Below are 22,217 nucleotides of genomic sequence, written 5' to 3' on the forward strand. Positions count from 1 at the left end.
TCAAGCTGACAGGAATGCCAGACACTTACTGCCAACCCAGAAGCAGCGGCAGCAATGTTTGACGTATTAATGCGCGCCGTGCTGCGTTTGCACAAGGTGAAGTAGTCCCGGTCAGCTTGGTTGGACCTCCGCGAACCAGCTCGCGAGCGGCGTCTTGCGCCAGTCCGTAAGGTTTGTTAGGAGTTGATTTGAAACAATTTGCATTAAAACTGGGCGTTTGGGAGTCCGGAGCACTCGGTTGACCATGAAAACGAAATAAATTTACGAAGCTGTTTGTTCGTCAGGGACAGGTGAGTTAAGAGATTATTCGTTAAACTAAAGTACGCGCCGTAGTGTTAGTAGTTTGCTGAGTGACAGATTATTATATTCAGTTCTGACCAGTCACACGAGAAGTACAGTTGACTGAGTTGTGTCCGTTTCCTGTCGATATTTAGCGACTGTGCAGTATCGGAAATATTGGTTACGCTGTGTGTTTTGGAGACATTTATAATTTTATCTTTTTTATTTTAGCGGGTATGAATGCCAGTACAGTAGTGCACACTGACTCGGCACACCGGCGCTGAGCTGTTGTTGCGATGGATGTGGCTCGTTTGTAAGTTCCTGCTGAACGCTGACTTACATTTTCTGACAAAATCATGGTGTCAGAAAGTAGTAAAGGAAAGTGTTTGCGAAGTAACGGGTCAAAGACCCCTTTTCGCCCGCGATTTCCAGAAGAGTTGCAAACTGCGGGCGTTTCGACCGGGAGAGAGAGTCTCGTGATGCGCGCGCACGTTGGCTCGAGCATAATCAGCTGGAGCGGCGCGCGCTCACGCCGCGGGGCTTCCCAGAATCCTCCCCCCCCTTTCCCTTTGAATCAGTCGCCTCTTGCAAAACGTTTTAGGTGTGCAGTGGCTGGATAACGTGGGGGTGATTTGGGGCTGAGCTTGTAGAATTTGGCAGGGGTCGGAGCCATTCTGATTCTCTCTCTCTGTGTGTGTGTGTGTGTGTGCGCGCGCGCGCGCGCCTGCCAGCTGGAATGTGACTGTATCGTGAGCGTGTTTCTCGTGTGTGTATCGTCCATTTATGTTTGTGTGCGTCTTGGAATGTGTGCGCGCGACAAGACAAGTCACGTCTTCTTGTCACCTGCTCGTTCCCCGCCACCCTTTTGCAACACTGATCTCATACACACTTCATCAGACTGTCTTGCATTTCCACCGTTATTTAAAATATTTGTGACCTGCCACATGTTCCAACACGGAATCATGCCTTGCCTTATTGAAAAAGAGCGCTTTCAGTAACAGGAAGTTGTTTTCTTGTGTGGGAAGTAACATTTTTGTCTTGTAATAACATTTTGGAAGTCATGCTTCCACAATTTAAGGGGATACGTGGGATCATATGACATTGAGCGATGAGGGGCAGGGGACTTGTCCACTTTCAGTGCCCCATTGTTGACAGTTTGGCATCACTGTGGTACTAAGCTTGGCTCATAACTCTGGTCATGTGATACTGCTGCAGGTCAGGAGACTCATTTAACCCAACAGGCATGCGAATGGGAGCAGAGGCTTGCAGAAAGCCCTGTCACAGAGCTGGGTATTCAGCCACACATGTTCAGCATATTGTTGCTGGCTCTAGATTAACTGCATGTTTACCCTGTTTTGCTGCATCTTGCAGATTTGCTGCGTTCTGGCTCCTGGGTGAATGTTTTTCTTGCGCTTATTGTTGGCCGTAGGCTGTCGGAGAACTGAGGCGTGATCACCATGCCCTCGCTGCCTGTGCTGCCTGAGTCCTGCACCCATGTGCTGGCAGAGTTTGACTGTCTTGACCCTCTCCTCGCTGCCCTGCGCCTGGACTCAGGTCGGCTCAAGGTAGGAAGAAATATAGTCAGGTTTTCATCTTCCTGTGTACTGCCCTGCTGGAGGGTTCTGTAGAATGACTTTTGCTCTGTGTGGGCTGTATCTAAGTGTGTGTGCATTTTTCTGTGTATCATAGTGTACCTGCCTCGCAGTATCTAAGAAGTGGCTGGCTCTGGGAACCTCGGCGGGGGGGCTTCATCTTATCCAGAGAGAAGGATGGAAACAGCGGCTCATTCTAACACACAAGGTACAATGGCCAACGTTCTCTTTCACACATTGTGTGCTGTAGTTCACATGGTGGCACGACTAGCATTGCTGTCTCGCAGGACCTGGGGGATGCAAGAGTGGGTTCAATCTCTGCTCAGTGTGTGTGGAGTTAAGATGTACTGTTCATGTGGAGTAGTGACTCTAAACTCACCCATAATGTGTGCGTAACAGAGGGGAAATGTAATTTACTGGTATATGAATGAGTGACTCATTATAAGTAGTGTATCTAGCAGTGTAAGTCATCTTGGGTGAATAAGGTGTGATGATACTACTACAGTGTTCACTGGAAATCGCTTTTGGAAAAAATGTCTGCTAGATAAATATAAATGTTTATTCCACTGCTTCCTTAACATGCAATATGTTCTGTAGAAAACTTTTTTTTTTTTCTTTCACATCAGTGCTGTGCCCCACCCATCCTTTCACAAATCTTTGCTCTCGCACACATTATCTACTGTTGCATCAGATGCTCCTCAAACTGTCTTAGTTGGCAGCTCTTCTCCAACAAATTTCTTTCTTATTCTTAGGAGGGATCAATCACCCAGGTAGCATGTTGCCCCCATGATGAAGACTTCATTGCTGTTGCAACAAGGTAGCTACTTCATTCGACCTTTGCTTGGTCAGGGGCATTTCTAAATATTTTACTAATTTTAAGCTGCTGTTCTGCTTTGTCATATTTAAAATTGGTACTAACATCTAATAGAAGTAGGGTGTAGGAGCTTTGGGTGAAAATTGCTGTTTAGGGTGTATTTTATGCTGGGTTGCACAGGCAGTCAGAGGAGGAAGGCTTGTTGCCGAAGCTGCTAAAAAGGGCTTCCAGTCAAAAGCTTGGTCTAGCACCCTGAGCACCAGTTTAGAGTATTTCTGGATGAATTATTAAGCAGTGGTAGTGAGAAATTCTTTGGGTTCTCTGCTTAAGTAAAGTTGATGGAAATAAAATAAGAGACCAGAATCCTTATTATGTATCCTGAATCAAAGGCTTAAAAACGTTATAGATCAGACTGTTGTAATTTGAGTACCACCTGGACAACAGGATTCTGATTTGATAACCTTATCCAACTTCATTTTACTGTGTTGCATGAAATGCAAGGATATATACGCAATTAATATGCCTGAGTGTTAAATTGTATAATCAGTCTTTGTTATATTTAGTCCACCTATTTCAAACATTATTCATGTTAAATAATACTAATACAGAATAATATAAATACAGAACACTACTATATAGTTCCATGCAGCGCTATTTGTTTCAATTTCTAAATCTTTCACTTTTTCTTTCCTGTACCACTCATGTTTTTGCTTGGTAGCCCTTGTTAAAAAATGAACTGGAATGGAATAATAAATTAAATGTTAAATGACATTTTTGTAAATAAAATGGAATTTGGTTGCTACTGAGTCCACAAGACATGGAGCAGCCAGCCGATGCTATTGTACGGTAGAGTGGTTGTCATTAGACATTACGACCGAATTTAAGGACTTGAAAATATAAGGTTGATGGGAAGACTGTTGTAAATCCATGTTCTCATGAGTCTCATATGTTGTAAATTAAGAATACCTGTGCCAGTGTTTTTGCTGCCACACATAATGAGTCACTGTCTATGGAACTGATGGAAAATACAAAGGTGGTCATGACAAATGATGTGATGGAAATTTATGGAGCAGTGATGAGATCAGGAGCAAACTGAGTCTGGAAAAGCTGCATTTAGACTCCTGAATGTTGAAAGGAATTCAGCATGAGAAATTTAAACTTTACCAGTTTACCCTGTGAAGGTAATCTTGCTTAATGGTAAGGCAGTATGGTGTTGGAGACCTCAGATGTTCACCTCTGCAATACTTAAAACCTCTAGTACATAGTTTGAAATTTGCTGAACAGTTTGAGCATTTGCTTGCATATTCATGTAGTGTGTATCTGTACATGGAATTGGTATGTATGCACATATGCTGGGGATTGTGTGTGGGGCAGCTGGTAGTGTAGTGGTTAGAGCGACTGCCTGTGGACCCAAAGGTCACAAGTTTGAGCCTCACCTCCAGCTGTAGTACCCTTGAGCAAGGTACTTACCCTGAATTGCTCTAGTAAAATTACCCAGCTGTATAAATGGGAACAGACTCATACCTTTTAGCAATACAAAGTGAAAGTGTTGCCGGGTTAGGCTCCGGTTCCCCGTGACCCTGTGTGGGACAAGCAGTTCAGACGCTGTGTGTGTGTGTGTGTGTGTGTGTGTGTGTGTGTGTGTGTGTGTGTGTGTGTGTGTGTGTGTGTGTGTATAAATGGGTAAATAGTTGTACAAGCGGTTCTGAAAGTGTGTGTGTGTGTGTGTGTGTGTGTGTGTGTGAGAGTTGTAACCTTAACATTGTAAGTCGCTTTGGCGAAAAGCATCAGCTAAATGAGTGTGTGTGTGTGTGTTCAGTGTACTGTATGTACATATGCATTGTGTCGTAATCCAGTCAGGGTCTGGTTGTGGTGTGGGAGCTGCAGCTGGAGCGACGGGGTCGGCCAGAGCGAGCCGGCATATCTTGGGAGCATCGGGGGCAGAACATCACAGCACTGTGCTGGGACACAACCACGCTGAGAGTCTTTATCGGAGATGCTGGGGGGAAGGTGTCCTTCCTTCGTGCTGGATCCTCCAAACTAGGCAAGGTATTGTTCTCACCCTGGAAATGTACCATGTTCCCACATTCCAGCCTTATGTGTGAAATGACTGCTCCCATTTTCCTGTGTGTAGAATGTAAATAAGTCAGTTCTGTCTTTAGTCTTTTCAAGTACAGCTATACTGTAGTAATTTAGAGTCTAGTGTCTTTCTAGTCTCTGAAGTAAGAAAAGGAGCAGAAGCTCAAGCTGGAAATTAATAAAGTTCCTTAACAAAAGCTTCACTTTTTAAAAAAAAAAAAAAAAAAAAATGGTTTAGGGCTAACTTAACGCTCAGATTCAAGAAAGCATATTTTGGGAACCTTTTTCTTTGTATTTTCTTAAATGTTGAGATGGAACATCAGATGAAAATTACAACAGGGTAATGGGTTGCATCTTGTAGAAGTTTTTATAGGGTGGGTTATGTTTTATAAATGGGCTCAATATCATACATAAAGATTATGCAGTTGAATTGATTACCAGATATATTCCCATACTGTATTCATAAAATATGGATGTATGTAGTATGTTTTCTGCATTTGAACTGTATGTATTATGTAACTCGTGCCAAACTAGGTGCTATGGGAAGAGGTGATAGACTGTGTAAAACTTGCATTAATAAACATTTTTGTCTGTTACTTCCTCTAAATTTTTCACACTGTTCTCACCCTTATGCTTTGGATCAGATGGGGGGAAAATTGAGGCTACAAAAGCATGTTAGTAAACAAGGTACCCAAAATGAGTTACCCCAATGTAAAAGCCAGGTGTCCAAGTTGGTAAATATGTAAGGTGACAGGGAAAAGGGACATAAATGACCAAATGATAACGGATTAAGTTTATATGGAAAATATATACTTTGACTGATGCTTCTAAATTCAGGAAAGTGCATTTCTGTGATGTTTAATAGACAAGACCTTACATCAATTTTATTGGGACTAAATTTAAAAGCATCTGTACAATGAGTTGGAACTCTTAGGTTCATATATTTATTTAACTGAGAATGCTGCCACGGTAACTTGCGGATTCTGTTTGCAGGGCTCTGCATTTGTCATCTTCCCAGTTCAGACGATCACCACTGTGGATTCTAAGGTGGTGCAGCTGGGTTACCAGGATGGCCGCCTGCTGGTGTCCTCTCTCAGCCGCTGCTACCTGTGCGACACAGAGAGGTAGGAATGTCTGACTTGTATTGGAGAGAGCAGAATGTCCTGAAGTAGTGCTGTATGAGACCACTAGAGATGTGAACTGAAAGGCTTTTTGTAAGTTGGATACTGGGAATTTCCCTTGTGAATGATCTGTCACATGGACATGTCATACTCTGGGCTTTGGTAGACACAGAATAGGGGACAATTTGGAAGTGGTCAGTTTTTCTGGTGGTGTGATGGCACGTCACCCTTCTTGACTTATCTTTTCTCTGATGCATAAAGGTGTCCTATAATATTGCCACAAAAATCAGATGTATTGCTGAGTGCTTGCATGTTCTGATGTTCTTCAAATATAAATTTTTTTGGTAATTGTCTGAACTGATGGGTTTTGGTTTCTCTTTCTCTTCTCTCCATCCACCTCTTGACAGGGAGAAATTCTGGAGGGTAGGGAACAAGGAACGTGATGGGGAGTATGGGGCTTGCTTCTTCCCACAGAGCCGCGGGTCGGTTCTGGGCCAGCCCCCACTCCTGTACTGTGCCCGTCCAGGATCCCGGGTGTGGGAGGCTAGTTTCAGTGGAGAGGTGCTGAGCACCCACCAGTTCAAGCAGCTTCTCGCCTGCCCCCCCGTGCCCCTTGTCTCCTACAGGTACTGTGTGATAGTGAGTAAATATACATTTGGTTCTGTATGTGAGGTGTTCTATCAGATTGGTAACTACTCCAATTTGATATTCAGGTGTGAACTACAGTACAGCTCTGCCCAGAGAAGCCCTCAGTCAGTTGCTTTCCCCAAACTGCTTTACCTCAGGTACTCTTACATTTTAAATTGCCTGTTCATTAGGGCTGGCTGCGAACTGCGTATGATTTTTCTGTAAGCTGTTAACTATGGTGCATGATTCACTGGAGGCCTTGTCTGTTGAATACTACCTGTAGCTTACAGTATTTTCCCTAATTTCCACCCACTGCTATCTTTTATGCTCTCTGTCCCCTGTTGCCTGCTACATACTCCATGAAGCTTATGCATTTCTTGGGTATTCCAGCTGCACATTCCCCTCTGCCTTTGTGTTCTGTTCATACAAAGCCATGTGCACCATCTTTTGTGACTGCTCTTCTCTGTCCTGAAATGTTTCGTTTTTTTGTTTTTTTTTTTTGTGTGTGCAGTGACCAGAACCTGTTGACCTGGACTGACTCAGCCATTTATGTCTTTGTGCCTCAGTGTGGACAGGTCCTGCTGTGGACTGAGATCAAAGGTAAAAAATGAGTTGGAGCACTGCAATTGTGCTGTTGTCAGCCACCTTCTGTATAACTAATTCTCATATCTAGTACTGTTACAAATTTCTTTTTTAATATATACATTTGTCATCTTGCAGATGTAGTAGATGTAGCAGTTTTCCGTAGCGAGCTCTTCTGTCTTCGCTGTGATGGGCACTTGACTCACCTGTCCCTGCTGCCCGTGGAGCGCTGTGTAGAGCGACTTCTTCGCCGGGAGTATTGGCTCTTAGCTGCCACAATCTGCTGCATGTTCCAGCATGTCATCGTCCCCTCGAGGGTAAGTGTCACTGCAGCACAAGATGCAGTATCCAGTGGTAATTGTGAATCTTTTTTTGCTGTTTGAGTTCACTGCATCAGAAACTGCAGTTTCACTTAGGTCAGTAGTAACTGGAATTGTACAGGCCTTCCTGTCACCTCACAGAATGTGGAGTGAGAGCAGAATTGACAACTGAGTCTAAAGATTTCCAGGCCTTGCTTCTCCAGTGTGGACCTTACAAATTAAGGATCTATAAGTTACAGCACAGTACTGCATTGTTTTAGTACCGGGAGTGTTGCCTTAATAGTTCTGTGCCGTTGTCTTGTCTTTGGCAGGCCCGTAAGTGCCTCCCCACTGACAGACTTGAGTACCTGCGGTCACAGCTTAACCCCAGCATACAGCAAGACCTGGCCAGCCAGCTGGAAGAAGTGATCTTGAGGCTGGAGCCTCTGGATTCTGCCTCTAGCAGCCGTAGGAGCAGCATTTCTTCACATGTGAGTTGCAATGTAGAATGTGTCGTGAGACTCTGACTAGCGGCATTTTTGTGAGGCTGTTTCATGTATGGAATCATTAACTTGTTTTATTTAACCTGAAGCAAGAAATTTGTATGCTATGAAGCCTAAGATTATAACAGTAGTGTTTAAATCTATTAATTTGGCAGGTTTGATCCAAAAACAGCGCAGTTTTGGTGTATTCAGACTGTATGAACACATCAGGTATTTAAGTGTTATACTGTGGTTTGTCTACCATCCACAGTTTGAGATGAATAGAACCCAGATTTATTTCATATTGCAGTTATGTCAGTGTGTTATGCTCTTTCTTGAGCAGTGGCCAGGCTTTGGCAGTTCTTAGGTGGAGAAGGAGTTCAGTCCTTCACGTTGAGGCCAAAACCAAGGATAGGCAGGCTTTTGATTTTGCACCCCTGGTCAGTGGCTGCAGTAAACAGCTGGAAGTGGAGTGTAGGGATTGGTCAGGTCCTATAGGTACTGGGGTGCTGATTCTGTCTTGTGAATTACTGCAGTGGTCTAGCAGTTTCAATTTCCATCATTCTGCCATTTGGTATTTGAATGTCAGTTCTACTCTCTGAATACAGGAAAGCTTTAACGTGTTGGACTGTGGTATCTACCGAGTAATCAGTCGAAGAGGAAGCCAGTCAGACGAGGACACCTGTTCTTTGGTCAGCCAGTCGATGCTTGAGGAAGAGCGGCTCAAGGAGTTTAACTTTGTGCAGGAGGAGGAGCCATTGGAGCAGGGTAAGGGGTGTGACCTATGACCCAGCTCAGAGGATGTGGATTCCTTATCAGTTCTTTACAGAACTCTACTGATTGAAAGGAACCTCAAGCAATTTATCAGCAATAAAGGCATCTGTCTTAAAAAAATTAAAAAAAAAACTGACTTAATTTTTAAAAACACCACCCCATGTTACATTACTGTTTTGTGTATAAAAAAAAGCCACTGTATGAAGATTGCATCCAAGGAATATTTAGAATAAACTCCTCACCCACAAAAAATGGCTCAGGCTGGTAGTGTTTTCATTGTTAAATTCATGGCATGACATCACCATTTTGCCACCTTTTGTTGTCCATCGTTTTATTTTTGGGAATGATTGGTTCCAGCAGTTTTGGACACCCATCCTGCTATGGCTTCATTTCCTCTCACTTGCCTTCCCAACATCTCTTCTCCTGCCCTCACCAACAATTGGGCCACATGATCCCCCCTCATTTCCCTGATGCCACCTCAGATCCCCTACCCAGCGAACGGGTGGAGCCTGACCGACCCGAATCCGGCTTGCAGTTTCACCTCCCCCTCTCATTCCGCCCCAAACCCCCCCGTGTGGCGCTGCAGGCTGTCCGGGACAGGTAAGTCACCCCCAGGCCCCTGAACCCTGCACCAGTCATATCTGCTGGATTTTTTTTGTGCTTGCTAGTTTCTTACGTAGGGTTTTGCGGTGGTTCTTAAGCAGTTGCAAAAGTGTGTGTATTTGTCATGATCAGCGTTTGATTACACAGATTGCATGAATTCTGTTTGTTGCTTGGTGTTTCTACAGAGTCTTCAGGTTGAATGTGGTCATTGAACAGTTCCACTCATGGTCTGCATTGTGTGTGGTCACTAAAGTAGGCAGTGGTTCTTGTGTGGAAGTGTGTCCTGCAGAAAATTGGTTTTCTGGTGCAGCATGGAGTGGTGTCATCAAATTAAGTCTGTATGATGAATAATTATTTTTTTTTTTTAAAATGACTTGTTTACTGAATTATCTGCAGTTTGACATTAGGCTCAGCCTGCAATTGTAGGTTGAAACTTTAAATGACTCTAGATTATTATTATTATTATTATTATTATTATTATTATTATTTAACTTGACCTCTTAAATGTTGATTCCATGGAATGTAAGATAAAGCAAAGTACTGGCATGTTGTACAAACAGGAAAGAAAATGTTTTCCTGGACTTTGAGTGTCAGGTTTGTCCATTTCATCAGCCATTGTTCAAGACCGCTTATCCTTTTAAATAAGTGAAACTAAACTAATAAGTGAACTTTCAGGGAAAAAGAGGAAGTGAAATCACAGAACAAAAAGTGTTTATGTAGGTAGTGCAGAGAGTCCCTCCTGAAATAGACTTCCTCTTTGGGGCTCTCTTGTGAGGCGCGGTTGTCCTTTCTCATCGTCAAAAGTGCTTGAATTCAGACATTGATGGCTGTGTCAGCTAGCGTCTCAGTACTACGCTGTCGGTAAGTTGGGCTCATTCGAAAGCAGGACATCTCATTGGCGAATGTTAAAACAATGAGTTGTCTGTACAATATATATGGCTGGAATAATCTTTCTTGTAACTGATGTTTTGAGATTCTTGTACCATTTATCTGTGAATACATGGCTCAGCATCATACTTGCTGCTTTCTGTCGACATTTGTAATTCTCTTGGTCATATGACCATATATTCACTTCTGTTGGCTGGTTGGGTGCACATATTCCTCCCCAATCATGGCTTTTTTGTGGATTTATGGAAATGACAAGTCTTTGTTCCTGTCTGTCATCACTTCAAAATGCTTTTTTTTTTGACAATTTAATAACATGAATAAATTTTTCCATAATTTGTAGTGTTGCTTTAAAATGTTAACATGTACATGATACTAATTTAAATATTTCAGTCAAAAATTAGTAAAATGCTCAGTAGTTCCATGTTACATAAAAATCACATTGTACACTGTTAATATTTAAATTTACATGTCTCCTTCCAGTGTCTCCAGCTTTGTGAAGAAAACCTCAGAAAAAATCAGCACACTCCAGATGAACTCTGACCTCTGGCCTCGTTCAGACCAGAGGGAAGTGGGGCAGTGCGAGCTCACTGCAGCTGTAGTACTGCCCCCAGAAGAGCCAGACAATGAGTGAGTTTGGAAATTGTCAGAGGTCTCATTCTTTTTGCTGTTGGTGATGAGCAAACACGTTGGATTCCCTACTTACAAGAGTAGGGTTGTTGCTTGGAAACTGTTAGTGGAATGTGACGTGATGTGAGCAACGAGCTCCTGATCAGTTCTGTATGTGTTATTGGACAAACTGAGTATGAGAATCGCATGTCTGCATCTACAGTATTACTCAGTCTCCAGACACAAGGGGCTAGTATCCTGCAATCTTTAGCATTTGTAGGTTTTAACATTCTCTTTCACAGGTTTTTAGTGTGTCCAGTTTAATCAAAGGCGAATTTCATAAAGTGTATCAAGTTACAAGAGCTGTTTTCTAGAGTAAAATAGTTGCTTAATTAGGCATTTCAGACTTTTTTTTTTTTTTCTCCAAACCTTGTCTTCCTCCTTTTTGAATGCCCTTAAGTTGTTTCCAATCTGAAGCTTACATAGTCAAATAGCCCTGAGTAAAACTCTAGATGTCAGCTATGGCAGGTGTAGTCACTTGCAGCTTCGAATGTGTAACTGCTGTTACTTCTGGTAGCACAAGCAACCTGCGATGCTACATGGTAGTTTTAATAGCACTTGTGCTGTATGTTGCAGGATTGGCACCGAACGACTTGGCACAGGGACTGATCTGCAGGAGCTGAGAGCAACTACTCAGGAGACCATGTGAGTACACAGCTATACAGACCCATCCTTTTCTTTACATACACATAAATGTGTGTTACCCTTAGTCTTTGTCACTATCTCCTACACACAAATTATTGTCAGTCAGACAGTGATGATATCATATTATGAGAATCTTATTCCTCCTTGCTACTGCAGCTCTCAGTTACAGGACCCTCTTATTCTCCTGGACCCTGCACGTTTGGCAGAGGTTTTGCAAGTGTGGGTGCCAGTTTTGGAGAAAATTCTAGGCCCAGAGGAGTGTCACCAAACTGGAGAGCACTGTCTGCTCGAAGGTCATACAGAGGAGGAATGTTTGGAGCAGCTGTCCATGGGTAGCTCTGATGAGGAAGTGGCGGAGAAGACATCGGGGACTGCAGAAGACATGGATCCCGAGAGGCAGCTGCTCCAACCTGCTACTGAAGAGCAGATTATTAATGACTTGGGTGGAGAGGTCTCTGACTCAGAGCCTACAGGCCACAAAACGGTAGCCCTTGAGCCGGTGCGTGTTGAGCCTCCCTGGCCAATACCTGCAGAACTCCATGTGGATCTCTCTCAGTTGGCCTCTCTGAACCTGGAACTGGGCTGTTTCCAAGGTAGCACTGCCCAGGAGGGTCATGGAGAGCATGTGCCATCAGCTGCCTGCATCTTTCTTCATCGCTACTTCTTCCTGCTTGACCTGGAGAGGGTGCGTCGGTGCTGCCTGCTGCGGTACAGGGACCAGCCTGCTGTGTGGAACGCCTACATGGCTGGCCTGTTGGGTGAGCTCAGTACCTGGAGTTGTATCGTTTCCTTCCTCTTGGTTTTTGCTTCGCTTCAGAAATCTAGGCTGGCTGTCTGTGACAGTGTTTGTTTGCCTTTTACTTGCATAGTGTGACTGCAACTTATTGACTATCTTAAACTCTGAGGACCTCCTAAAACTATTAAGATTGTAGTAGTAGTATCTCACTTTAAATGCAAAATCCAGTTTTTATTCTCAACTATGTGGATTGGTAACCAGTTTGTGTAAGGATACATGAGTCCATTATGGGTTTGCTTAATTTTAAAATTTAAACATTCACACTGCTCATTTACATTAAACCCTCAAATCCTGTCACAGCATGAGCATTGTATAATACCACCTTATTTGTCGCTCCTTAAAAGATATTGCAGTTTTTATATTTCTATGTATGTATTTGTAACGTCACCCTATTTTAGTTGCTGTAAAAGTTTTTCATGTTTTTGTTTGGTCCAAAAAATTTTGAGCACCACTGCTGTAATGGCATGATGTTTGTGTGCTGAGTGAAAGACTTAGACGGTGATCTTGTGAGCTGTATATCATAAACATTCAAGAGCCAAATGACTCCTCCATTCAGGGTGTGCCCCACTTACTTCCAGCCTTGTTCTTCCTGGTTAGACTCTTGAGCACTGCAACACTGAAGTGGTTAGAGAAATTGTACTGGAGGTACAACTTTAAAAGATAAACTAGCAATAATATTGTTGGAGTATTATGAAATATGTTGGTCTTATTGTCATGCATACTTTATATTCTATTAACTTTTTTCATTTGTGAACTTGTCTGTCCACCCCTTCTGTTAGAAATAATGGTAATTTCCCACTTTGACAATGGGAATTGGCCCAACAGATTATTTTAATGGAACAAATTGACCCCTTTATGTAAGGAATGGGTATACTTTTGTACTGAAGAAAGCATTTAACCCATAAGACACAGACAGGAAGTACTTTCTATGTGAAAAGTCAGTCTTATAAAATTGTGTGTCTGTGTGTGCATGTGCTCCCACATGACAGAGCTGACCCGCTCCAGCCCAGTAGTTGAGGTGATAGAGAAAGGAGTTCTTCTGAGGTCCCTGAAGAGCTTGAGGGAGTTACAACCCTCAACGAACCCATTGCTGCTCGCTCACCTGCACAGGTATGGTCTCTATCCAGTCTGAGGGTCTGTTCTTGCTACATTTAGCACAATGTACCTCTGTCTTTATGTATTTCTCTCCCACTAGGCTGTACGAGAAACATGGTGAGTCAGCTGTACGAGCATTTGTTCAGTTCTACCCCAGAGTTGTCCCTGCTGACGTTATGGCCATGGTCAAGAAAAGTCACTTCCTGCCATATCTGGACAATCTGATCCATTCCCAATCTGAGGAGCAAAGGTACAGGCCTCTTAAAATCTTGTAAAAATTTGTCTTCCCTTATTTCTCAGCTGTGAATTTAAATTGTGAAAACTTGAGAATATTTTTCATTTCCCCTGTCTTTTACAGCTTTGAATATAACTATGGGATTACAACTGTTTTTGCTTCTTGCTCCTTTCTGCATTATTGCCCTCTGTGCGTTTTCCTCTAGGCTCCCATTCTTGGAATCACTCCTTCAGCCTCAGTCTCTAAGGCAGGAATGGCTGGAGCTTGCGCTATCTCATGATGCCCCTCAACTGTCAGACACTCTGACTGCAGATGGAGAGCCCAGGTTTGCACAGTTGCCTGTTGCTCTGTATGAACTTCTGTGCTTTGGCATGTTCATTGTAACTTCCTTATTTTTTTTTTTATTATAAAAAGGATGCAATCTCACCTGTTCACCTGGGGATATGGGCGTCTCCTTTCTCTTTTGGTTCGACTCCCAGCTGACTTTGCATCCAAGCAGAAAATGGCTGAGACATGCAAAATGCATGGGTGAGCTGTTTCACACAATAGTAATGAGTGACAAACATGAATATTTGTTTACTGGAAAGGGCTGTGATGGATGTTGGCCACAACAAATAGCCCTGATTGAGGTCCATCACAATATTGAAATGTGTAACTATATGAATATTACAAAGGAATGTGAAACTGCTACTTGCTTTCTGTGTGCGAGCAGCAAATTGTCTACACAAACCGGAAAATTAACTTGCCAGAAATTTTTGTGGTGTGATGTGAAGACAGAGCATAGATTTATGTTAAAAAGCCATGAATCTAAATTCAGTTGAAATGTACCACCCATGTGCTGACTGGGTGGTCTTCCTACAGGTACTGGACAGGCTACTTGTCTCTGTGCTGCCAGTTGCGTCGTCGGACACAAGCTTTCTCCACCATTTGCAGGCTGAATGACCAGAGTCTGCTGCAGGGACCCAATGGTGAGGACCTCAGACAAAGATTTATGGGATTTTTTTTTTTTTTTTTTTATATACATTGAGGGGACAGTGGACAATAACTCCTTTCACTTTTATTTTGATCTTGGCCATTCTGTGCTGGTTACTTTGCCCTTCTTCCTTCCATCTCTCAGGAATAATGCCTGAAACACTAGATGAATGGAAGCTGCTCATCCAGCTTTCTCAACAATACTGTGAGCTCTCAGAGGCAGATGCTGACCCTCCCTGTCCTAATGGAAATGGCTTAACCAATGGGTCTTCTGACTGGAGCAACTGCATCACACCTGAGAGCCTGACGCTGCAATTGGCCCGAGTTGTGGGACCAGATCGGGCGCTGACCTGCCTGCAGGACTGGGGAGTACGTGTGGTCCTGGATCACCACTCCACCATGGTGTGTGAGCTTCTGAGGATAGCAGAGAAGAGACAGAGGTAAGAATGCATGCGTTTCAGGTCTCGCGGGCACAGACATGCTTCTTCAAGTCTTAGGAGAAGCAGCAGAGCTCATTTAAACAGTGACTGTGGCAGCAAAGTTTTATAAATTGTTAGGGATGGTTTCTCATTTTCTGCTTCCGGTACAGTGTCATGATGGTCTGGACCTAGTCCCAAGAAGCATAGCTTAGAGGACAGGGTACACCCTGAAAAGGATACTGGGCAAACACACGGTCACTCAAATAGGCAAAAGCTGACAAATTAGATTCACAACGTAACAAATCTTTCCACAATCATAAGAACATGCTGAGCTCATACAGACAGGGCTGGATTTAAACCTAGATTTTAACCTGCTGACCTGAAGCTGTGAGGCAGTGCTGCTGCCCAGTGTCTCCCTTTGCCATCTTGTTTCAGTAAAAGTTATCCATAGCTTTGGCTACAGACGCATTCTATCTTATGTAATGAAAGTATTGTTTACCATGAAAACTGAGGAGTCCAGCCTACAATTCAGTACAGGTGTTATTTACTCTCCAGAATTGATATTTTTTGGTTCCTTTTTTGCTGGAACTGTAGGAAGATTTAAAGTTAATTACATGAGGTGGGTGCTTCAGTTAATGTCTTAGGCGGTGCAGTGTTCCTGCAGTCACAGAATATAAATGTGATGCCTTTTGATGAGCTGCATACATTTTCCCCTGGGACTCTGTTAGGAATGGGTGTTTGAGGAACAGGAGTGGTTGTGTGGGTCTAATGACCTGATGTCCAACTTTCTTAATCAGAGCACTGATCCAGACCATGCTGGAGCGCTGTGACAGATTCCTCTGGTCCCAGCAGGCTTAACTGTGCCATCCCATCACCTCCAGGGCTGCTATGTCTCTCAAAGGAAGAACCACCAGCCTTCGGTTTGAGATCCACTGGAGCTCCATTACATCCCTCGTGGGTTGAACAGTCTCACTATGGCCTCTACCTATTAGGTTATTTTATCTATATTTGTGGCTCCTTAAGTGAAAACATTCACTAGAATGTACCCAATTAAGTATTTTTTGAACTATTTAATTGCTACTTTCAGGATGTCTGAAAAGCTGCAGTATTAAGTCAGTTCAGGGTTTCAGCCTTGAACATTTTCTAGCACAATTGTTGCTTTAAAGTGTAAATGTCATGCACTGATATTTAACGTTTTTCTTTAGTGTTTCTTTAAAGTTTGCCTTAAATTCCACAGAAGGGCCATATTGCTAGTGCATGGTCTCCTATAGTGTGTTCCTGCAAGTTTCCTTATTAAACCATTCCAGTTCATGTGTGAGCTTATTTGTGGTCATCCTTCCTGCCTACCCCAAGGGAAGTAAAAATGTTTACGAGTAAGTTGTTACACTAAGGAGGGTCATTAACTATGCTGACGCACTGAAGAGAGCCACATATACAGACAAATGTTGACATCTGTTCAAGGCATCTATATATAGATGATACACTGCCTGCTAACATAATGTGCTACTTGCAATCCTTCAAAGTAATGGGGTGAATACAAAACCAAGCCTTACATGATCCTCTTTATGACGGTGCTGACCCATTGGAAGAATAAATGTAGAGGAATGTTGAATGTCCTCAATACACACAACACACATTACGGGAAAATGTAACTTTTATTCTTACTTGCAGTCAAAAGGAAATGTCAAGTATTGAATACTTGAAAGGGCACAGAACTCATCTGGACAGATGTCAGGTTTCCAGGAGACGGCACAGGCTTCTAGGAGTAGTACCTTCAAGCAAGGCACTCGCTCTATATTGTGCCAGTAAAATTACCCAGCTGTATAAATGGGTCAAGATTTGTAAGTAGCTGAAGAGTGGGAGTCACCTTGGCTAAAAGCATCAGCTATATGAATAAATGTAAATTGTCAGGTTTCCAGCAGACAGCATAGGATTCTGAAAGGCTGAGTGTACGGCTGAGCTCTGGTGGAGTTCAGTACTTGCTGGGCAGTCCGTTAGGCCTGTAGCGGTTTGGATCACCTCCGTGGCGACCCCAGCGGTTAGCTTCCTGGTCTGCGGCTGTGTCCTCGTGGCCACGCCCACTGGCTCCCTGCACCCTCTCCCGGGCATTGCTGAGAGTGGAGGGACAGGGCAGAGGGATGGTATAGTAGAGACCTTTACAATATACATGCTGAAGGTAAAACTGACCTGGAAGTTTGAAGGGGCCAGTCTCACAAAGAGCATTGCTGTTATACCTTCATAGATGAAGATGTATGGATATACTGATACTCAAATAAGTGCTGGTTAGGGTTAAAAAATTTACATGTTGTATTTGATGCGAAGAGAAAATTGCTGAGATGATGTAGCTTTTTGCAGCTTAGCTGCAGAGACTCAGAAGTTCAAGTCCTGGTCTTTTCCCAAAAGAGGTGGGGAAACATTTCAATGGGCCTTGAATCTGAAAGTTATTGAGAAGATGAGGGGCAGCACCACAGCCATGGAGACACAGCAGAGTCTTGGCTTACCTGATGACTTCAGCAGCCCACCTTCCCCCAGGGCCCCTCTGGGCAGCATCGTAGTTCCCTCGAGCGTGGAAGTACTTGTCCGAGTTCTTCCAGTTGGCCTCCTTCATGTCTGAGTAGGCGCGCCACATGTCACGTGACCCTTCAGAAAGGACAAGTGGAACAGACCATGTTGAGAAGGTATGATATTCATAACCAGTACATTAGTGATACTAAAGTGAATAAATGAGTCATAAGTTAAACAGTAATTAGGTAACCTAGGAGGAAACACAGAACTTACCCTGGTATGCTTCTCTAGGGAACTTGTACCACTGGGCATGGGATCCCACGACCAGCACCAGAACCAGTCCTGCCAGCAGCAGCTTCATATCTTCAGACTTGTAGACTTACAGAAGGGAACTAGGAGGAGGTAATTTGTTGAGTGTTTTGACTCAATTAGTAATGAGTAACATTGCTTATTAAAATTAATGAATTTTACCAATCAGTACACATTTTATCAAGCTTTTCTTCGATACCGGCAATAGAAATGTTCAAGGAACCTGACGAGCAGCTTCATATTTGGTCCTCAGTGGATGCGTTCTCTCTCAGTGTCCGTACTCACCAGATGGTTGCAGGGTTCTCTCCCAGATCACTGCAGTGCAGTTTCTGGAGCGAGAGCAACGGCCGACTTTTATGTCCATGGTTTCACTCCTCTGGGTGTGGCCATCTGGAGCTCACCCTGGGGCTGTGCAATCCTACATGAGGCAACACTGGAGAGGAGGTCCAAAGGAAAATCCAGACTTGTGCAATCACTACTTCTCCTTACCCTGTAGAATTGCACCCAGATCCACCTGTGATGACTAGTGAAGGGACTGTGGTTTTAACTGATCATAATGTTATGGCACTGAAATGTGAAGAATTTTAACATATTACATTTCAGTGCCAACTTACACAGGGAGTGATGGGGGGGCATCACAATACATTAACTGCTTTCACTGAGATGGGTCTGCCCTTCACAGTAGGAGTGCAGGGGTAGCATACAGCGTAGTGGCTGGCATCAACCCCCCCCCCCCCCATTGTACTACCAGTGAATTCACCCTGAACTGCTCCACTAAAAGTGAACTCTGTTAATGGATAAATAGTTGTAAGTCGCTTGGAAGAGAAGGAATGGCTCCTAAATCAATTTGCTCTTCATAATGTATGTAATGCTGTTTGCCTTCAATCAAAAAGAACCAGGACTGTATTAAAAGGCCAGAGACAGTGCATTCACAAACTAGACCATTTCTTTTTTTTATGTTGCAGACGTATGCTAAAATTAATTTTCCCTTCATTAGTCTATGCTCAATACCCCGTAACGACAAAGCAGAAACAGGATTTTAGTGTTTGCCAATGTATTAAACGTAACTGAAATGGCATTGACATAATGATTGTGGAACTTTCTTCCATCTCCACATGGGATCTGTGGAGCTCAACCAGAGTGACCATCAGGGTCTTGATCACCTCTCTTACCAAGACCCGTCGACCCCCATTGCTCAGTTTGGCCGGGTGGCCAGCTCTAGGAACGGTCGTGGTTGTTCCAAACTTCTTCCATTTAAGAATTATGGAGGTCGCTGTGCCCTTAGGAACCTTCAATGTCACAAAATTTTTTGTAGCCTTTCTCATATCTGTGCCTCGACACACTACTGTCTCAAAGCTCTTCAGGCGATTCCTTTGACCTCATGGCTTGGCTTTTGCTCCGACACACATTGTCAACTGCGAGCCCTTTTATCGATCGGTGCGTTTGCCTTTCCAAATCAAATCAGTTGAATTTACCACGGGTGGACTCCAAACGAGGTGAAGAAACATGTCAAAGATGATCAATAGAAATGGGATGCACTTGAGCTACTGTAAATTTAAAGTGTCACTGCAGCGGGTCTGAATACTTATGTTACCATGCTATTTCAGTTGTTTATTTTTAAGAAATTTGTAAAATACTGTTTTTGCTTTGTCATTATGGAGTATTAAATGTAGACTGATGAGGGAAGAAATTGAATGTAAAAGTTTTTAGGATAGGGCTGCAGTTTAAAAAAAAAAAGGGGTCTGAATATTTTCTGAAAGCACTGTACCGTGGCCTGGCACTGCCAGTTCAAACCTTCACTAGAGAAATACGTTCTGAAGTTTGATACAGTCCGACTTACCGTAAGAATGAGAAAACTATCCCTTGTCCGGGAAAAGGTGTCATTTTCCATGCATGTATTTTATAAAAAAGCCCTGAAGTCACATAGCAGCCATGACTGAGAGTGCTGGAAAGTCCACGGAAAAAACCCCCTCCTGGTCTCTCTGCCCTGTCCTGAGGTGCCTCTCTCTTGCCTGGCAGTACACGCTTCTTGTGTTCCGTCCCAAATTCTTCCCGCTGACATCATGGTCACGGTGAAAAAGAGCTACTGCTTGCTGTAGCTGGACACACTGACATTTATTCATTTAGCTGAAACTTTTCTGCAAAACAACTTAGTGTTAATCTACCTACAATTATTTACCCATTTGTACAGCTGGGTAACTTGTTTTTTTACTGGAGTAATTTAATGTAAGTACCTTGCTCAAGGGTACTATAGCCGGAGGGCATTCAAACCTGTGACCTTTGGGTCCGAAGGCAGTAGCACTAAGCGCTACGCTATGAGCTGTCCCACTGATACCAGATCCATGTCCAGTCTGAGGAGCAAAAGAACAGGCTCGGCAAAGTCTTCTAAAAACACGGATTCCCCGAATCACTGTAACCCCTGTAATCATTTAAAATGATATTGCAGTACCAATGAACAAGGTACTCGGCGTCAACTCACACACATTTTCTGAACCGCTTGTCCCATATGGGGTCGCAGGGAACCGGAGCCTACCCGCCAACACAGGGCGTAAGGCCGGAGGGGGAGGGGACACACCCAGGACGGGACGCCAGTCCGTCACAAGGCACCCCAAGCGGGACTCAAACCCCAGACCCACTGGAGAACAGGACTGCGGTCCAACCCACTGCGCCACTTCGCCACCACACCCCCTCTCAGCCTCCACTGATCCAGTAAAAATGAACTCTGGGTAAACAATCATAAGTAACTTTGGAGAGAAGTGTCTCCTAAATAAATAAATGTATGCAGTACTGTCTGTCGTCATTCATTAAGAAGAACCAGGACTGTATTAAAAGGCCAGAGATACCACGGACTTGCGCTGTCAGCTCAAGTTTTATACAGTCCAACGGAACTATTACATGCATGAAAAATGGCCTCAGTTTTTCCCGGACAAGGGATAAAGAGCTGATTTCAGTCCGGCAGCTGGGGCCAAAAGTGCTGGAAAGTCCGTAAGAATGCAACTGGCAGGCGCTGTTCAATTACCATCCGATATAGAGCAAAGAAAAAAGAAAAGTGTTAATATGAAAAAGACCTCCAATATAGCTGGGGTGGAGACCCCTTTACTGTCTTACTGGTCCTCAGTTCAAATTACTAAATGCACTTAGCATCAGTGTTGCTTTGCAGTAGTGTCAAATCAAAGTAAATTTGGGGAGGAAACTCAAGGAAAAACAGGGAGAACATGAAAACTCGGCACAGAGCCGGATTCAAACCCACGGCCAAGGAGCCACGAGACAGTAATTATAGTCATTTCCACGGACTCCGAGCACCGAGTTCTTTCCAGCCTTTACTTATTAACATGATTACTTAGGCCTTTTTTCCCCAAATACGGATGCTCCTCGACTTACGATTTTCGACTTTACGATGGTGAGCTGGCGATAGATATTCAGTACTTTGAATTTTGATATTTTTTTTTCCCTGGGCAAGTGATATGCAGAGCAGTACTCTCTCGGGATGCTGGGCAGCGGCAGCGATCCGCATCTCCCAGTCTGTCACGCGGTTGTGTTTTGTGCATCCATAATATCACAGAAATGCCCATCTGTGTCTCCTGCTACTGGAGGGAAGAAGAAGAGGAGAGCAGTTACTCTTGAGGAGAAACTCAGGATAATTGCCCAGAATGAAGGCGGCAAGCCTGTAATGGCCATCGCACGTATGCTAGGCTGTGATGTTCGGTAGGTTAGGTGTATTAAATGCATCTTTGACTTACGATGGGTTTCGCGGAAGGTGACCCCATCGCAAGTCAGTGATCACTGTACGTTTTTGACACAACTATTTGAAATGATTTGTTCCCTCGGGTTAAGAGACACACCGTCTTATCTCCGTTGAACCAGTTAACACAGAACATTATTTAACAAAAAAATAGTTTGAATTTTCTGGTCTGTATACATACATTTCCTTTTAGTTCCATTTCAAACCGAAAATGGAGAGAAGCCTGTTATGTTGCTTAAATGAATAAAGAAAACTTCTGTAGCCTATTAACTATCATTAGGGCGTGAACTTTTGCAAACTTTTCATGAAGGAAATTAAGAGCCAAAATGTGCAGCCACGCCAGAACATTTTAATTTCCTAAAGGTAATGTATTAAAGTGCTGGCATTCTGTCTCCGAACAACTACCAAGAGTAATTTAGCTTTAGTTCTATTTATTTAAAACTAAAATAGTTTTAGATATAAATAAACCGTGACCGAATGATTAGATGTTCGAAATGTCCACTAATATTTTCAAAACTGAAAGAGTCTACACATGGAGTTACGCTTTTCATTACAGCTTTCAAGAAGTAGCGGGTAAAGTCAAATCAAATAGCACGGTAACCTTTGAATGCTATTCTTTATACTGCTGGACTGATAAGTTTCCATCATCGCTTCAATTTTCACATACAGGGTCCTTTAACAACCAGCTAAACG

At 43.4% G+C, this 22,217-nt stretch overlaps 2 protein-coding genes across 3 annotated transcripts; one reads left to right on the plus strand and one right to left on the minus strand.

Moving 5' to 3' along the window:
• The first annotated feature begins 115 nt into the window (after positions 1-115).
• Positions 116-16,442, plus strand: hps5 (HPS5 biogenesis of lysosomal organelles complex 2 subunit 2). Of its 2 annotated transcripts, none has more exons than XM_018763119.2 (23): positions 116-290; positions 1,709-1,844; positions 1,969-2,079; positions 2,624-2,688; positions 4,542-4,734; positions 5,758-5,888; positions 6,293-6,511; positions 6,599-6,670; positions 7,024-7,112; positions 7,233-7,411; positions 7,726-7,884; positions 8,484-8,643; positions 9,132-9,249; positions 10,621-10,767; positions 11,383-11,451; positions 11,608-12,209; positions 13,237-13,357; positions 13,443-13,592; positions 13,783-13,902; positions 13,992-14,105; positions 14,439-14,545; positions 14,695-14,989; positions 15,766-16,442. In XM_018763119.2, exons 2-23 carry the CDS (start codon positions 1,737-1,739, stop codon positions 15,824-15,826), a joined length of 3,390 nt encoding a protein of 1,129 aa, XP_018618635.1. In that variant the 5' UTR covers positions 116-290; positions 1,709-1,736; the 3' UTR covers positions 15,827-16,442. The 2 variants fall into 2 exon arrangements, with proteins under 2 accessions (XP_018618635.1, XP_018618636.1); XM_018763120.2 differs by lacking the exon at positions 116-290 and adding an exon at positions 1,381-1,569.
• Positions 16,443-16,604: 162 nt separating this feature from the next.
• Positions 16,605-18,111, minus strand: saa (serum amyloid A). The gene is made up of 4 exons (XM_018763466.1): positions 18,068-18,111; positions 17,747-17,865; positions 17,470-17,608; positions 16,605-17,079 (listed from the first exon to the last, which is right to left on the minus strand). Exons 2-4 carry the CDS (start codon positions 17,832-17,834, stop codon positions 16,941-16,943), a joined length of 366 nt encoding a protein of 121 aa, XP_018618982.1. The 5' UTR covers positions 17,835-17,865; positions 18,068-18,111; the 3' UTR covers positions 16,605-16,940.
• Between the last annotated feature and the right edge of the window lie 4,106 nt (positions 18,112-22,217).

The sequence above is a fragment of the Scleropages formosus genome, chromosome 11, assembly GCF_900964775.1.
Source record: "Scleropages formosus chromosome 11, fSclFor1.1, whole genome shotgun sequence".
Lineage (NCBI taxonomy): Eukaryota > Metazoa > Chordata > Actinopteri > Osteoglossiformes > Osteoglossidae > Scleropages > Scleropages formosus.

Excerpts from the sequence above, each read along its gene's own strand:
- hps5 (XM_018763119.2), top strand. The coding sequence starts at position 1,737 with ATGCCCTCGCTGCCTGTGCTGCCTGAGTCCTGCACCCATGTGCTGGCA. Across the intron at positions 2,689-4,541 it reads TTCATTGCTGTTGCAACAAG|TCAGGGTCTGGTTGTGGTGT; the intron begins GTAGCTACTTCA and ends GTCGTAATCCAG. Across the intron at positions 14,990-15,765 it reads ATAGCAGAGAAGAGACAGAG|AGCACTGATCCAGACCATGC; the intron begins GTAAGAATGCAT and ends TTTCTTAATCAG.
- saa (XM_018763466.1), bottom strand. The coding sequence starts at position 17,834 with ATGAAGCTGCTGCTGGCAGGACTGGTTCTGGTGCTGGTCGTGGGATCC. Across the intron at positions 17,609-17,746 it reads CCCTAGAGAAGCATACCAGG|GGTCACGTGACATGTGGCGC; the intron begins GTAAGTTCTGTG and ends TCCTTTCTGAAG. Across the intron at positions 17,080-17,469 it reads TGGGCTGCTGAAGTCATCAG|CAATGCCCGGGAGAGGGTGC; the intron begins GTAAGCCAAGAC and ends CTCCACTCTCAG.